General features: G+C 49.1%; 1 protein-coding gene across 2 annotated transcripts in view; it reads right to left on the bottom strand.

Moving 5' to 3' along the window:
* GALNT6 (polypeptide N-acetylgalactosaminyltransferase 6) overlaps positions 1–14,039 on the bottom strand; it is a 32,130-nt gene that overhangs the window by 3,000 nt on the left and 15,091 nt on the right. For both annotated transcript variants that reach the window (XM_036915115.2, XM_036915117.2), the window contains 6 exons: positions 7,833–7,982; positions 6,534–6,768; positions 3,661–3,778; positions 2,116–2,316; positions 1,449–1,580; positions 735–836 (listed from right to left, as the gene is read on the bottom strand). In XM_036915115.2, coding sequence (XP_036771010.2) covers positions 735–836; positions 1,449–1,580; positions 2,116–2,316; positions 3,661–3,778; positions 6,534–6,768; positions 7,833–7,982 — 938 coding nt within the window. The remainder of the gene's footprint in view (positions 1–734; positions 837–1,448; positions 1,581–2,115; positions 2,317–3,660; positions 3,779–6,533; positions 6,769–7,832; positions 7,983–14,039) is intronic.

Consider the following 14,039-nt stretch of genomic DNA (forward strand, 5'->3'; position numbering starts at 1 on the left):
TTTTTTAAAAATAAAAAATGTTCACCAGTGTACCACTTAAAATCATCATACAGTCCAATGGCATAGGAAGCTGCTTTAGAACGACTGTCTATTTGCACGTGTTGGCAGCCTGTTCAGTGTCTCGTATCACTCTTCTCCTTGCTTCAGCTCTGTTTCAAGTGCCTCCTATTGACCAAATGCTGGGTATTCAGGGTAGATTGAGGGGCTGGGGCTGGGAAGGATACTAGTTATTCCTCAGAGAAGAGCTGGGGCTTTGTGGGGCATGGAGTAAATGCCCAGGATGCCAGGTACCCTGTGAGATGTCAGTAGGTGGTTGTTTTGTGGTCATGGTGGGTGGTAAGATCAGAGTGGTGGCCTTGGCAGGGGAGGCATTGAAGACAGAAGTTGAGTGTGGGTGAGGGGCAGTGCTCAAACGTTTTCTGGTCACCCTAGAACGTCACTCAGCAGCTGGCATCCTCCAGCAAGCCTCCCCTCCATCTCTAGCACCAGCACCAATGCCCAGCGCTCTCTGTATGCCCCGAATTCATACTTCAGACCTGGTCTGTCCGTGTCATGCACTCCCCCTCAGACTCGGAGCTTTCTGAGGGCCGGGATGGTATCACCTCTGCTCTCTGGATCTCCCCCAGCCTGCTCCTCAGAAACTATTTTGAATGGAGAGACGGGGCCTGGGAGGAGAGGAAATGCACCAGAGACAGGCTTTTGTCAGGCCTGCCCTGGTATGGTTGGTTGTGTACCTGGTTACCCCCAAGGCCATGGCAGGCGTACATGATGAGGGGCTTCCCTCCGTGGTTGTTCTCACCCACATCCAGACATTGATTGATGCCGAGGTTCCTCATCTGCAGAGAAGGGATCCAGAAGAGCAATTTTGGTTGGTCGATGGGGAGCCACCTAGAATAAATCTGCATGGCTGGATTTCTCTTCTGTGATTTCTCACCTCTGCTCAGTAAGTTAGCTGCCTAGAGTTAATAGCCAAGTGAGGTGTGGAGCCCTGAGGCTGGGCAAGGGCAGGATGGGCAACCTCCCCAGCTGCCAGGTCCCTGGGAGAAACTGTCAGCACAAGGGAATTTCCTTATGAACAGTGGTTCTCAAAGTGTGATCCCTAGACCACCAGCATCACCTGAGGACCATCAGAAATGTGAATTTCCAGGCCTCATCCCAGTCCTGCTGAGTCGGCAGTCTGTGTTTTAACACATGTTCCTGGTGATTCTGATGCAGGTAAATGTTTGAGAACCACTGCTAATGGGCCGTTCCCCTTTTTTAAGATTTTCAGCCATCTTGAGAGGCCCCAAAGTGGCATCTCTGTCCTCCTTCTGGTTAAAGGAGTGTGGAAAGTAAACATCAATTCTTGTTTGTCCTCCACAGTAAGTTTGTCTTACTGTGGGTAAGTGGTCCTGAACTTCTGGGGGTTTCTGTGGTGACGGGTAGGCAGGCTGGTTCTTAAGACTCACAGCTCCGTAGAAGGTGGGCTTCAGGTCGGGAACAAACATCTCCGGGTAGATGTTACTCAGGAACCAGGAGAAGTTGTGACAGTGTAGTTGTTCCCTCAGCTGCAGTCGCTCCGAAATGTCACCAAAGGATTTCTGCCAACCAAGCCAGCCCCCTGAGGGTCAGTCCCACCAGAAGGAACCTTTCTTGTCTGGGTTGAAATAGCCCACAGTTTCTGGAGCCACTTTCTCCCAGAATGGTGTCATGTTCATTCCTGCTCAGGACCTGCTGGGGCTGCCAGCTCAGCTCCACATCTCCTCCCCAGCGCACGCCTTTGCTTTGGGACTCCACCCATAGCCCCCTTCCTGCCTCAACTCCTGTGACTTCTCAGTCGGTTTGCTTCTAGTCCCCAGTGCTGAGCCTCAGAGTGAAGCTGTTCACCCCAGAAGAGACTTCCTCCAAATCTCTTCTGTCTCCCCTCCTGAAAGATGCTGGGCCTCTCCAGGCAGGGGCAACAAAGGCTCCTCTCGGCATCCACTAGCCTCCCAGGGCTCTAGCTTACAGGGTCTGAGGGCTAAAGGGAGGCGCCCAACAGCAGAGATGGGTGGGCCTCTACCCTTCAGCTCTTGACTGTCATCTGGAATTCTGCACTGCTCTTCATCCAAACACCTGAGCGCCATTTCCTCTTACCTCTTGGGCCATCTTTGCTGCCTGTATATTTCTCCGGTAGAAAATCTCCTTGTAGTTATCCATCCAGACCTCAGCCAGGCGTACCTGGTTGCGAGCAATAACACTGATGCCTTTGGGGAAGGTGTGGGGGCTCTTGGTACGGAACACGTGGCCTACCACAGAGCAGGGAATGATCTCCAGCTGGCCCCCACACTGCCACACCTGTAAGAGTAACAGGATGGGACCTTTAGGGGGGTGGGTGGGGCAATCTGCCCCCAAGCAGCTGTTCTGTTCCCAGGTCCAAGAAGTGAGGAAACACTGCTCCCTCTCTTAGAGAGGAGGACACTGCCCAGGCTTCTTCCTAGGCCATGACCACACAGTTCCTGACTCTCTTGTATTGGTTCACTATGATTTAAATAAATGGACATTTTCAGGGTCTTGAGGGTTACTTCATAGAAAAGACAGCTGGCTAACTTTGTGTCCATGTATCTACCCTGAGCTCTAGTCACTTGCCTTTTTGACCCGGAAATGTGATTTTATCAGCTCACCTAGGTGTACTGAAAACTTGAGCTCCCTCAAATCAAGATAGGCTTGTGACCCAATCACAGCATCAGGGCATTAATTACAGCAAAGCTAGTCAATGGCCAAGTGGCTGGTGGTAGTCACCAGGATCATTAGCACATTAACTTCCTAAGAGAGAGATTGAACAGAGGTAAGAGTTTGTGGATGAGCCTAGAATCATAACTCTGCGAGTTACAGCGACTGAGCTGGTGACCCATCTCTCTGCCAATAGGCTGGCTTAGGACTTCCCTCCCACCTGTGTCTTTTCCAGTTTTACGTTGGGAGGTATGTTGATATTCACTTTAGTACAGCAGCAACAGAGACATAATCACAGTCATAGTAATGGCAGGTATCAATGATATGCCTTTATGTGCCAGGCACTGCGAGAGGCATCTTCCTAAATGAGCTCCTCTACTTGCTAATTACCTCTCCCCTGGCATGGGGATTTGTGTAGGTTTCCTGGAGAGGCAATCCTTTCTTCCTAACCTAATCCTGACTTTCCCTCTTCCTGGAATCCCTCTATGCTCTGGGGTCAACCAGCATTTTGGCCACCATCTTCTCCTACACTTACGAAGAGCTTGCTGAGCCACCGGGGCATGTGTCCTCTGACGGGCATGTATCCTCTGACCTACCTGGGAAGGGTCTAATTTTTCCAGAAAAAGGACAGTGACTGCTTACTGACCTGTTCCACCTTCACCCTAATGCTTTTCCCATAGACATCACGAAAGATGTTATCAGTCCCAGATGTCCAGTTTCTATTATCACCATTTCCCCTTCCCTCTGAGGAGTTTGGTCCAGTAATTTGTTCCAAGTTATCCAATCTGACTCCCAAAGCCCTACAGCCATGGACAGGTTGGGGAGCAGAGGAAAGGTGGAGCCATGACAGGAAACAGCCTCCCTTTAGTTCAGTTCCAGAAGCGACACCCTCGCGGCGTCTATGGCCTGCCCACATCTCAGGCTGTCCCCTCAGATGTGTTTCCCCCGAGAAGCCCTCTTCACTCTCACCCTGAAGGACATTTCCACGTTCTCCCCTCCCCAGATCTCCATCTGGTTATCATAGGTACCGATGTGCTCAAAGTAGGACTTGGATATGGAGAAGAGGCCTCCAGCAAACGTCGGGGACCTGGAGAGACAGAGGGAGAAGCATGTGCACCTTCTGTGGGGAAGAGGGGCAGGAGACTGGCATGGAAAGCTGTGGACTCAACCCTAATACCTGCTCACCTACCTCCCACCTCCTCTCCTCTTTCCTGGGATGCACAGCTCCGCTTCCACTAACATATTCATTTAGCAAATGTTGACTGAGCTTTTATAATGCTCTCTTTACCTTCAAGGACCAGGTCAAGGAGAGAGGTGATTATTACTCTCTTCTAAAAGGCTCGAATTCATCCATTCAATGAAGGATATATTAAACACAGGCCACAGGATGTGTTAAACACACCACTGCTGGCCTGCACTACACGTTAGTCATACAGAGCTAAGAAAGACAAATCTCAGTCTCTGAAAGCTCAGTGTACTAGCAGAGGAGAAAGCTACCTTCATTTGCTTTTTGGCAGCTAAGTTCCTAGAGTATAGTAGATAATCAATTACCAGAAGCTGTCTGAAATTGAATAGGATTCAAACCATGAATGAGTGACTATTATGAGCTAGATGGACCCCATTCTATTTCACGGTCCCTGGCCCTTCAGGGTCTACAAAGCCATAGTGTTAGAAGGAACCTAAGCCTACTACATGAGAAACTTAGTTTTTGGGGAAAGCTGACGGCTGCTTTGAACAGAGGAAAGTGTTAGGAGGTGCTCCTGGAAACAGATTAGGAAGTAAGGGTGAAATGAAGCTCAACTTGACTAAAGGGAGCATGTGAGGTTACAAAAGGATTCTGGCTTTCAGGCAAAGGCAGGGAGGCACAGATCCACGTTAAGAGAAATTGACAAAAACATCTCATTCCTAGAATTTAGGTACCACACATTGGTCATAGGACAGGCAATATTAAGGGTTGAAGACAGGGGCGGGGCCTTGGGGCAGGGGGCGAGGGGACAAGAGTACACACATAACCATCAGCTGTGGGTCTGCGCCCTGGCCAGGCTGGCTTGGATGGGGCTCTGCTGCCCTCAATGGGTGGCCCCACGTGGTACAGTCAAGCAGAAAGATAATGAAACATTCTTTGTAAGCCCAGCACAGATCAAGGTGCTTTTACATACAGCAGGGACTCAGTGTTCATTGGATTTGTCCGTCAAGGGGCCTACACGGGCCTGACTCTGGGGTCACCTGGTGGTTGCTCTTGTCACCCTGAAGTTGGCTCCTGCAGCCACTTTCTGGAAGGAGTACCTGTTAGCATACACTTATGCTCAGGCTTTCTGTCAAGTCATTCTGGCCTCTCCCAGGAGTTCTAAGCCAGCCCAACAAAGGCCCAAAAAGGTTCAGAGAGTTCTGGGACTCTAGAAGAGTACTTTGGAGCCAACCTACTTCTTCTTGAGGGTCTCCCAGACCTGGGCTTGTCCCTTGGCTTTGAGAGGTCTCTCTGACCAAAGAGCCACTGAAAAATGACCTCTGAGGATAAACCCTACCTGGAACTTCACTGTGGACTCACAACCAACATGCAACCTCTGAGAACACCTTTATTTACAGGCCTCCTTACTAGGGTCCCCTGGACCCTTTACCTCTCCACTCAGCCTCCTGTTAGCTCTGAGAATGGAGGGTGGGAGGGGACTGCCTGCAGGCCTCCTGGAGGGGTACTAGGCACAGGGCATCAGGCAAACCATGCATGCCACCAGGGCATTTGGACCAGGGAGCAGATTCATTCCTCACATGCCAGAGCTTTGTCTTCCTCGTATGGTCCTTGGACAGCAGTGATGGGTGGGGGTCAGGGGCCCTGCCCCTGACTGTGCCACTGTGTGCCTGGCCCCCACGCACCAAATCAGACATCTATCTATGAAACAAACAGATGGTCAATAGGGAGAAATTTATTTTCTCTCCTGCCTTCTCCTTTCCCCTCTCCTCCTTCCATTGCTGCTTCTTCTAATGGAGACAAAGCAGCTGGCTGTTAGGACCAATGGGATTCCTTCCTGTGGCATCCACTGAGCCCTCTCTACTGAGGTTCTGGGCAGCATTTCTTAGGATTTCAGCATGTGGAGGGGGAGGAACTCCAACCCTCTCCTCCTTTCAAGCCTTGCTGCTTATCTGTGCTCACTGTACCCCAACCTCTGCTTCTCTCCATCCCTTATAAATGTTCACATGACCCTTAAGTTTCCTGGCCAGTCTAGGAAAACAATGGCACAGATAACCCAAAACCATAGCCTATTCTAAAATGTACTCCCCAACTCAGTTTGGCTGAGTCGTCTGTTGAAATAAACTTGTGGTCTCTATAACAATGCCAACAGGCAATCTGAGAGCATGTGCTATCCCCTCTCATTACAATAGCTATTCAGCAATGGCCTCTACCCCCCATCTCTCAGTGCTTCTGCAAGCACCAGTCATGTCTTTCTACGTGTCAGGAGCAATATATTAGATGAAGTATATAAGGCCCTTAGTCCAGTGCCTGGCACACAGTAGGCAGTGGAGAAGAGCAACCTGTTACGGCACGAGGTACTATAAAGCATAGTTAGGAGAATGTGCTTTGGGTCAGACCAGCTGGGACAAGTGTCCTTGGTCTACCATTTGCTAGCTGCATAATCTGGGGCCAACTGTTCATCACTAGGACCCTCAGTGTTCTTACCTGTAAAAGAGGCTAATCACAGTACCTACTTTGGAGGGAGTGAGGATTAAACAAAATGTGTTAAGTGCTTCATGGAGCACCTAATAAATGTTGACCTGAGATGGTCCAGGTGCCTGGAACTGGGTGGGCCTGAGGCCACGCTGGGGGCTCACCAAGCTTCAATCCTTACTTGATGGGGTAGGTCTCATCCTTGCGCCTCTGCTTCTCATGTGTGGGTAGGGTCTCCCAGCCGAAAGTCAGGCTCCAGTCAAAGTTGCCACGACTATGGACTCTGCCCCGCTGGACGGGCTTGGAGAACTCAAAAGTGTTAAGGTCGATGGTGACGATGTCTGGGCTCACCACCACTGTCTCGTCCTGGGCGATGCGAGCCAGGAGGGGCTCCAGCCAGCCGTGGAAGCACTCACCTGAGGGCCGGGCCAAGAAACGGCAGTCAGAACCCTCTGCACAGCTGGACTTGCGCCCGCACCCGCGCCAGGGCTGGGGGAGTCAAGAGGACAGGAGGAAGCCTCCAGCCACTGCTGGTTACGGCAGAGAGACAGGCATGTGCCACAGCTTCAGGGGGCATACAGCGGTCTCTTGAGACCCTGCTACCTGCCCCCAGTCCCCACCACCAAAGGTGGAGGCAGCTTTGGAGGGGAGAATGGAGGCCTCCAGGGAGTAACATGGTCAAATCAAGTGATCCCAAAGCATAGGGAGGTCCTGGAGGGGTGTCCTCAGGGTTTTCAGCCTGGCTACTGCATCAGCTTCACCCCAACCAAGTGTGGATTTTAGAAGAGGGTATCCCCTGTCCCAGGGCATCTGTGTCTCCAGCTTCAGTTCTAGCTGTGGGCTAATTTCTTTCATTTGTCTAGCCCTTTAAGATTCACAATGAGCTGCAAATATTGCTTTATTTGGCCCTCAGCATAACACTTCTGTTGTAAGGTTGGCATCCTTATTCACACTTTACAAATGAGGAAACTGAGGCTCAGTTAGTGGCAGAGCCAGAACGCAAACCCAAGTCTTGTGACTCGGAGTCTACAGCTTATCTCAATATATATTACTGCTTTGAGGGAACAATTTTTTTCCTGATAGCAGTGAGGTGTTTTCATCTGGGCCAAGAGGGAGGCCTTCCTGGCTCCAAGTGGCCCTACAGGAAAGCTCCATACAAGCCAGTTCCCAGTGGTACAGGAGGCCTCCCTGAGGGGCGGAATTCAGAGTGAGGTCCATATCTGGGAGCAGTGGAGAGAGGAATGTCTGGGGCTCCAAAGCACACCCCCAGCAAGTATGGGGTCACCAGCTTTTTTAGGGCTGTGTGTGTCTCCTCACAAAACACCCTTGGGATTGAGGGGACAAAGAGGCAGAAGCTGGTGCGAGTCCCAAGCCACCTTCATTCCTGAACCATGAGCAGGAGCGGACCTTGGTGTGCTGTGGTTCCTGCTCTTCATTCTTCCAGGGAGGTGGGACAAGACTGCCCAGGCCTCTTACTCACAGTGGGCATCCAGGAAGGTGAGCACCTCTGCCTGGGCCACGCTGGCTCCCAGCAGCCGGGCGGTGATCAGCCCCTTCCGTTCCTCCTGCCGCACCACCCTCACGACCTGCAGCTGCTTCACGTACTGCTCCAGTGGCTCCTTCAAGTACTCTGGAAGGGACAATGTCATTGTTGCAAACCTGACCTCTGTGGGCACCAAGCCCAGGTGTCTGAACTTTATACCGCCCACTCCTACTCAATCAAGCAATTCCACAGATGTCAAAGGAAGCACAGGGGGGAAAGGAGGAAGTCCTGTGTGCAGCCGAGCCCACCCTGCCAGGACACTGGCTCTGCGGTGCCAGTCCTGGGCCTGTTCACCTGGACAACTTCTCTGGTGTCTAAGGCAGGACCTCAGAGCTGCGTTTCTTTGGTCTCAAATCAAATGTACACTTCTGACAAAGGCTCTCAGATGCCTCTCTTGGCCTCTGCCCCCGCTCAGCCACCATCTTTCAGAGCTGTGATTCCAGCCTCTCCTTTCCACACCTGGGGGCTCTGGCAGTCATTTCTTGGTATCTATGAGTCCGAGTCTCCCAGGTTCTTCAGAATAAGTTTGACAGGTAGAGCAAACAAATGGTTTCTTGCTGGCTGGATCAGCAGCAAGTCTTACTCTAATCCTCTTTATTACCTCCTCTGCACGTGGAACTTTTTAAGAAGAAAAGATGCTGAGCAGCTTTTTATTAACTAAAAAAACACGTATTAAGTGCTAGCTACAGTCCAGGCATGGTGGGGAACCCGATGCCCAGGGAATGGGCGATTGCAGAGCAGGTGAATGGTGGCCTGCCAGTGGTAGTTGGGGGGCAACCACCCTAAATTTGAAGGGGGTAGGGAAACCCTTTGAAGGGAGCAATATCTCTCCTGAGATCTCCAGCTCCTTTTGAATAGGAACTTACTCATGATCCTGTTATTCAGTCTGAAATAGCTTTACTCTGAAGCAATTCATTGAAACATATTCCAAATCTTACGTGTGTTTTGTTAACTGCTATGCTGCTTTGTTTGTACCCATGTTCTGCTCTTGCCTGCAGAGTGGTGTAGCCTATAGTTTAGGGAGTGGAGACAGAGGGCAGGCATGGTAGATGAGTGTGTCCTTTCTCTTTCAGGCTGTGGGATGAGCCCAGTGCTTAGGCCTCGTTCTGAATAGCATTATACAAACTGTGGGGCCAGAAATCAATTTTGTGCATATGCAATTGGTCTTTCCCTCTCTCTCTTTTACGGACATACTTGAGCATGTATTATGTTGCCAGTCATTGAACTAGGTGCTATCACGTTGACTATATTTCATCTCCTCTGTGAAATAGGGAGTATTGGTTCCAATGTTTGAGTCAAAGTTAGCCTCACTCGGCAGCTTCTGCTTGATAAACACCTGCTAATGCACTGCCCAGGTGTCAGACACTGTCCTGGGCATGGAGGGGCCTGGTCCTGGTCCTGCCCTCAAGGAGCTTCTAGATGCATAATCCAACTACAGCTCCAAGGTTGGCTTTAACAGGAAAGAAGGGAGGACCCCAACCAGGAGCCTTGCCTTCTCAGTGTAGCTGATGTTCCCCTGAGAACTCACTTAACTGTGCTCACAGGAAGTTCATGGTGGTGGTGATAACCCAGGGACAAAACATCACAGGAAGTGGGTTTTGTGGTAAGGAGCACTGAGCAGTGAACCCCAAGGGGGACTGAGTGCTACAAAGCCCTTCTCCCACACCTTCCTGCCAGTCTCAGGTGGCTAGGCTTGACCTGCGGCTTCTGAGCATGTGCCTCAGGCCCTCCAAGGGGAGTGAGCCAATTCCCCTAAGTAATGCCCCTCCTGGCAGTCTCCCTGTCACCCCCCTGGAGTCAAAGGACACATATGCTCCAGAGGCAAGTCTATCAGGCTGAGCATGGAGACACAGACGAGCCCATCCACACTCTCTTAGGTCCCCCAGATGACAGCCTCCTAATTAAGGTTCAGCACCCCCTAACCCCAACCCAGCTTCATTCTTCACGACTGGAGTCTATGTGACTCCTATGATCTCCAACATACATGCCTTACTCAGTCCCATGATCTGAAATACCATCTGTATGAAGATGGCTCCTGGGATGTTTTTCTTGGCCTTGCCATCTTCACCTGGATGTCTAACAGAACCAGAAACCTACCCAAACGGGAACTCCAGACTTCCTCCCAACCTGCCTCCCCTCCCCCCACCCCCAACTACTCCAGTCTCCTCCGTGTCAGAACACAGTATCAGCATCCCTCCAGCTGCTCCTCCCTTCTATTCACCCTCCACAATTGGTCCATCAGCACATTCAGCGTTATTTCTCTCTATCCCTGCTGTCCCCCTAGCAACCATGTCTTCACTGATCTTACACCACTCCTCCCAATTTATTCATGCACAGCAGCCACAGTGAGCAGCAGGGTTGGCTCTTAAAGCTATAAAGCACTACAGTGGTTTAAAAGTGCACTTAAAAAACAAATCCAAACAGTATGGTGGTTCCTCAAAAAATTAAACAGAACTGCCACGTGATCCAGCAATCCCACTTGTGGCAAGTTACCCATTGTAAGAATTGAAAGCAGGAGCTCAAAAAGGTATTTGTGTACCAATGTTGATAGCAGCATTATCCACAACAGCCAAACTGTGGAAATAATCCAAATGTCCACAGGCAGATGAATGGATAAACAAATGTGGTGTATATAAGCAACGGAACATTCAGCCTTACAAAGGAAGGACATTCTGATGCATACTACAATGTGGATGAATCTGGAAGACTTTATGCTAAGTGAAATAAGTGAGACACACGAGGACAAGTGCTATATGATGTCACTCATATGAGGCACCTAGAGTAGTCAACCCATAGAGACAGAAAGTAAGATGGTGGTTGCCAGGGGCTGGGGGAAGGGGAATGAGGAGTTATTTAATGGATACAGAGTTTCAGTGTTGCAAGGTGAAAAACAGTCTGGGGAGATGGATGGTGGTGATCTTTGCACAATAATGTGGATGTATTTAGTGCCACCGAGTGGCACTTAAAAATGGGTAAGGTGATAAATTTTATATGTTGTATGTTCACCTCCACACACACACACACACACACACACACACACTCCAAATGTTGACCACTGCTTACAGCAGTCTTGTCTTGTGATGCAGTTTTGCTTACCTTTCTAAACTCACTTTGTACCAGTGCTCTTTCTGCCTCCTTGCTCACTCCTTTGCAGCCATGCTGGCCTTATTTCTGCCCCATTAACAGGCCAAGTCCCAGGGCCTTTGCACTGGGTACTACTTTTGCAGGGGAACAGTGAGGGTACCCTTTCTTGGCTACCCTGAATAAAAGAGCTGCCTACTTAGTCACTAGTCTATCACCTTGGGTTCTTTTCTCTTTCCTCCTCTAATTTAATTTCTTCATAGCACTTACTATTATCTAAAATTATTTATTTTCTCTTTCCCATTAAAAGACTAGCTTCAAGAAGACACAGACTTAGCCTAACCTGTTTGCTGCTGTACCCCCAGGGCCTAGAATAGGGTTTGGTGCCTGGTAGAAACTAAAAAATAATTATTAAGCAAATCAGTGAACTCCTGCCTTTATCTACTCTTCTCTTGTGGACTGTCCCCCTCTTCCTTGGCTTCTGAAAAATCTAGGAAAGAAAAACAGAGATTTTCTTATAGAGAGGATTTCCTGTGTAATTTTTCCTGTTTGGTTTTTATTCCACTGTCATGGCCACCTATATTCTATCCAGCTTCAAATCTAACTGCAAACTGTTTTTTTTTTAATTAATTCCTTTTAGAAGGATAAAAAGAAATAAACAAGTATAACACCCTTTGGGAGTATTCTACAATCTACCTGTCCTGATAGAACATTTCAACACTGGGCCATATTTTCAAATCCAAGTGAAGACTCATTGTTGGCCATTTTCCATTTCTGGGTGTAAGAAGAGACTGACAGATGAAATGAACATGTGCAAACAGTAGAATTTCTTTATGGGGAGAAACAGAAGAAAATATGGAAATGGAAACTTTCCCAGAAAATTCAGGACATAAGAGTTACTATAGAAACATCTCTCTCTATTATAAAACAAGTACAAAGGTAGTAGATAGAGGTGATAAAGCAACTTTTACCTGTTGGAATAGACACTGGAAGTTGTACTTCAACTAAAATCAGCCCTGAACAATTCCTGACTTGCATTACTGGCACCTCTCAGGAGTTTAGGAGGCCACGCACTTCAAATCAGAGCAGCAAGGGGAGGTGGAAGCAGGAGAAATCTTGGACTAATCCAAGGTGTTCCCCAAATGTCTCCTTTTTGGGGATTCACACAGTGTTTCCTGACTTCAGGGCTGTGTCTTCTCCTTTTCTTCACCTGCCAATCCCTTCCCTTCCCTTACCACAGCACCCCTCCCTGGCCAACCCCACCTCCTCACTCCTCCTCTCTCCAGAAGAAACATGCTCACTGAGGGTCCTGTTCACTTTTCACTTTCTGGGTCTCCTGGTTATGTGTCTGATTTCCCCCCATCCATCTAACAAAATCCACTAGATTATCTCCTTCTCAGCCTCCTGCAGGGGCCAGGCAGGGCTTTTGACATGGGTATGCTCTGTTTGGGGCATGGTAGATGGATGGGCCTGCAGGGCCAATCTGCAGAAGCTTGTGGAGTGTGCAGACTGGAGTGAACCTGGCTGCTGTTCTGGCCATACAGGAATGAAATCTGTGCCTGCAGAATTAAAGATGGCAATGTGAGAAGTGAGAAAGAGACCTCCTCCTAAAACCACATACAATATGAAAATACAATTAATATAACTAATCCTGAAAGAGCAATAGGAAAGAAGGCTGTGCCAGACTGCAAACACCTGGAGAAAAGAACAGACCTCATGGAACAGGGTAACTGCCAAAGCTGTGGCCCAGTGGGACCCAAGCCCTTCCCCTACCCCAACTCACTGGCAGAAGGAAGAGAAACGGGGTGGGGAGGGAGTGGAGGCCTGGGACTGCTGAACACCTAGCCCTGGAGATCTGCTCTGGGAACATGAACCTACATTGCATGGTGCTCTGGTGATTAGTGGGGTTGGAAAGCTAAGACAGTCAGAATACCTGGAGAGACTGAGATTCCAGCTGCTTGTGGAAAACGGATCCATATCCAGCTGGTCTGGGCAGGCAGTTTCAGAGATTTCCTAACAGCGAGAAGGCTGCTAAAGGGGCAAGAATTGCACAGAGCTTATTGCTCAGGAGAAAGGACAGATAGACAAAATTGTCCAGGTGCGCTCTGCCCAGCAGGTTGGAAACTTTCAGGATCTTCAGGTGCTCCATCCCCATGGCTGGCTATGTACCTCCAAGGCCCCCCACCATGATACACAGCCTGCTGCACTTTGATCCTGGCCAGGCTGCACCTGGCTCACAAACCAGCAAACCATGCCCTGCGGTCAGGCCAGCTAGAAGGAAGCCCAACCTACAGCAGCTACAAATGCAAAGCTTTGAGGCTTACACCTGTGTGTTCGGCCCACTGGTTCTGGCAGTGGAGACAAGCATAGCAGCCAGGAAGTAGGAAACACTCTTTCCTCCCCACAGGCACCAGCACCGCTCCCCTGTGACCCCCGACATCGTTCCAGAGGTTGAAGAGCTTGAGAGAGTCGAGGTTCTGGGCGCTAGAGGGAGCCACATACAAATATGAAACATCAAAGGAAACTGGTTCAAAGCAAAATCTCACAAACACCAGAAAAAGGGTCAAGGGACACTGAACTAATCAATCTTCCTGAAAGAGATTTCAAAATAAAAATCATAAACATGCTCCTGGAGGTGCAGAAAAATATTCAAGAACTCAGGAATGTATTTAGGATGGAGATCCAATCATTGAGGAACACAAGGGAGGGTTTTAAAAGCAGATTAGATATGGTTGAGGAGATGATAAATGAAACAGAAATTAGAGAAGAGAAATACAAAGAAGCTGAGGCACAAAGAGAAAAAAGTATCTCTAGGAATGAATGAATACTGAGAGAACTGTGTGACCAATCCAAATGAAACAATATTCGTATTATCAGGGTACCAGAAGAAGAGTGCAAAAAAGGGATAGAAAGTGTCTTTGATGAGTTAATTGCTAAAAACTTCCCCAATCTGGGAAAGGAGATAGTCTCTCAGGCCATGGAGATCCACAGATCTCCCAACACAAGGGACCAAAGGAGGACAAAACCAAGATGTATAATAATTAAAATGGCAAAGAAAAAGGA

This window comes from Manis pentadactyla, chromosome 10 (genome assembly GCF_030020395.1).
Source record: "Manis pentadactyla isolate mManPen7 chromosome 10, mManPen7.hap1, whole genome shotgun sequence".
Lineage (NCBI taxonomy): Eukaryota > Metazoa > Chordata > Mammalia > Pholidota > Manidae > Manis > Manis pentadactyla.